The sequence below is a fragment of the Hylobates moloch genome, unplaced genomic scaffold (assembly GCF_009828535.3).
Source record: "Hylobates moloch isolate HMO894 unplaced genomic scaffold, HMol_V3 SCAFFOLD_13080, whole genome shotgun sequence".
Classification (NCBI taxonomy): domain Eukaryota; kingdom Metazoa; phylum Chordata; class Mammalia; order Primates; family Hylobatidae; genus Hylobates; species Hylobates moloch.
The window spans coordinates 68-1,654 of record NW_026665355.1 but is presented as its reverse complement, the minus strand read 5'-3'; the positions used below and the strand labels follow the sequence as shown (position 1 = coordinate 1,654).

At 50.7% G+C, this 1,587-nt stretch overlaps 1 protein-coding gene across 1 annotated transcript; it reads left to right on the top strand.

The window, feature by feature from the left end:
• Positions 1-8: 8 nt before the first annotated feature.
• Positions 9-611, top strand: LOC131382828 (TATA-box binding protein associated factor 11 like protein 2-like; the record flags this gene model as incomplete). The annotated part of the gene is made up of 1 exon (XM_058435346.1): positions 9-611. A coding segment is annotated over one exon (462 nt), but the record flags the coding sequence as incomplete, so codon positions are not given.
• Between the last annotated feature and the right edge of the window lie 976 nt (positions 612-1,587).

Sequence of the window (1,587 nt, the reverse complement as noted above, 5' to 3'; positions counted from 1 at the left end):
AAGGTGAGCTCAGCCGTCAGGACGTCATGGACCTCACGGAAGCTGACAATGAAGCCGCAGCCTCAGCTCCTCCTGCAGCCAAAAGACGGAAAAGAGACACCAAAGGAAAGAAGGACAGGAAGCCCGCCGTGGATGCGGAGGAGGCTCAGAGGATGGCCACCCTGCTGTCTGCCATGTCTGAGGAGCAGCTGGCCCGCTACGAAGTGTTTCGCCGGTCAGCTTTCCCAAAAGCACGCATTGCAGGTCTGATGCAGTCCATCACTGGCAGATCGGTGCCTGAGAACGTGGCCATTGCCATGGCTGGAATAGCCAAGGTCTTCGTCGGAGAGGTGCTGGAAGAGGCCCTGGACGTGTGTGAGATGTGGGGAGAAACGCCCCCACTGCAGCCCAAGCATTTAAGGGAGGCTGTCCGCAGGTTAAAGCCCAAGGGCCTCTTCCCCAACGGCAACTACCAAAAAACCATGTTCTAGGCCCAAGGCCAGAGGGAGGGGTCTGTGTGTGCAGGCATAAGTACTGCATTCGTCTTCCAGTGACAGGACTGCGTTGGCTGGAGCTTCTGCATCTCAGTCTACCCTGGATTGACCCACGATCTTAGCGTCTTCCAATGTCAAGCTGCCCTTACCTGGATGAAGACAGCAGATTGTTTCCTAGTAGCCTTGGCTAAATGTTGGGGCCTCCGAGGTCACGTTGAGGGCATTTTTGTATGTCTTTCTGGTTGGAAGAAGAAAGGTGCCTGGGCCTTGAGCATCCTGTGGACAGGAAGCTGCATTCGGAGAGGGAAGCCCTTTCCACGAGATTTCTGCGGTTTCGTGCTGAAGCCTGCTGTTGCCGTGTCTTAGCTTGTATGCTTGTGTCTGGGTTTCAGTAAGTGAAGCCTCCAGAGATGTTTCCCAATTGCTGTTCTGTGTGTTCTTCATGCTCATGTCTATTTCTGTGAGTCATCACAAAAACAGTTAAACGCTCCTCCAAACGGCAGAAAGAAAAATCACGTCACGAATCATTCTTTTCTCTCAGTTGACCCTTCTCTTATTCCCGCCTGCTGCGCTTTACGCCAGCAAGTGCCCCTTTCCTGTTTCAGGATGCAATGTAGTATGGATGCATCGCATAAGTCTAGAGAGCAGCCAATTCCGAAACCACCTTTCCTCACGCCGCCATTTCTCGTGAACATATATGTAGTTTCAAAGGCATGGAGACAGCCTATTGATACTTCACGTTGGCTACACACGGTCATATGGCCAGTGCTTCCGGAGACACTGAAATGTAGTTCAAAACCTTACTTTACAGTATTCCTGATTTGATTCATTCTAACGATGATCCACTCCGGAAACCAAACCTGAGTACAGAGACATGGGTGAAGGTATTAAAATATCGGACCAAGTGGGTTCATCACGAGTGACAAAGTTATTCCATACTCTACCTGTACAAGCTCTGCTGTACCTTTAGGATGCAAATGAGTAATGTTTCATTAGAGAGTAAAGACCTGAGATTTATCACGGGATCACTGTGAACCTTCCCGGCACAGCTCACCGATATCCCTGGTGCCTTGTCAGTCTGTTTACCTCTGCCATGTGCCCCCTGAATCACAGA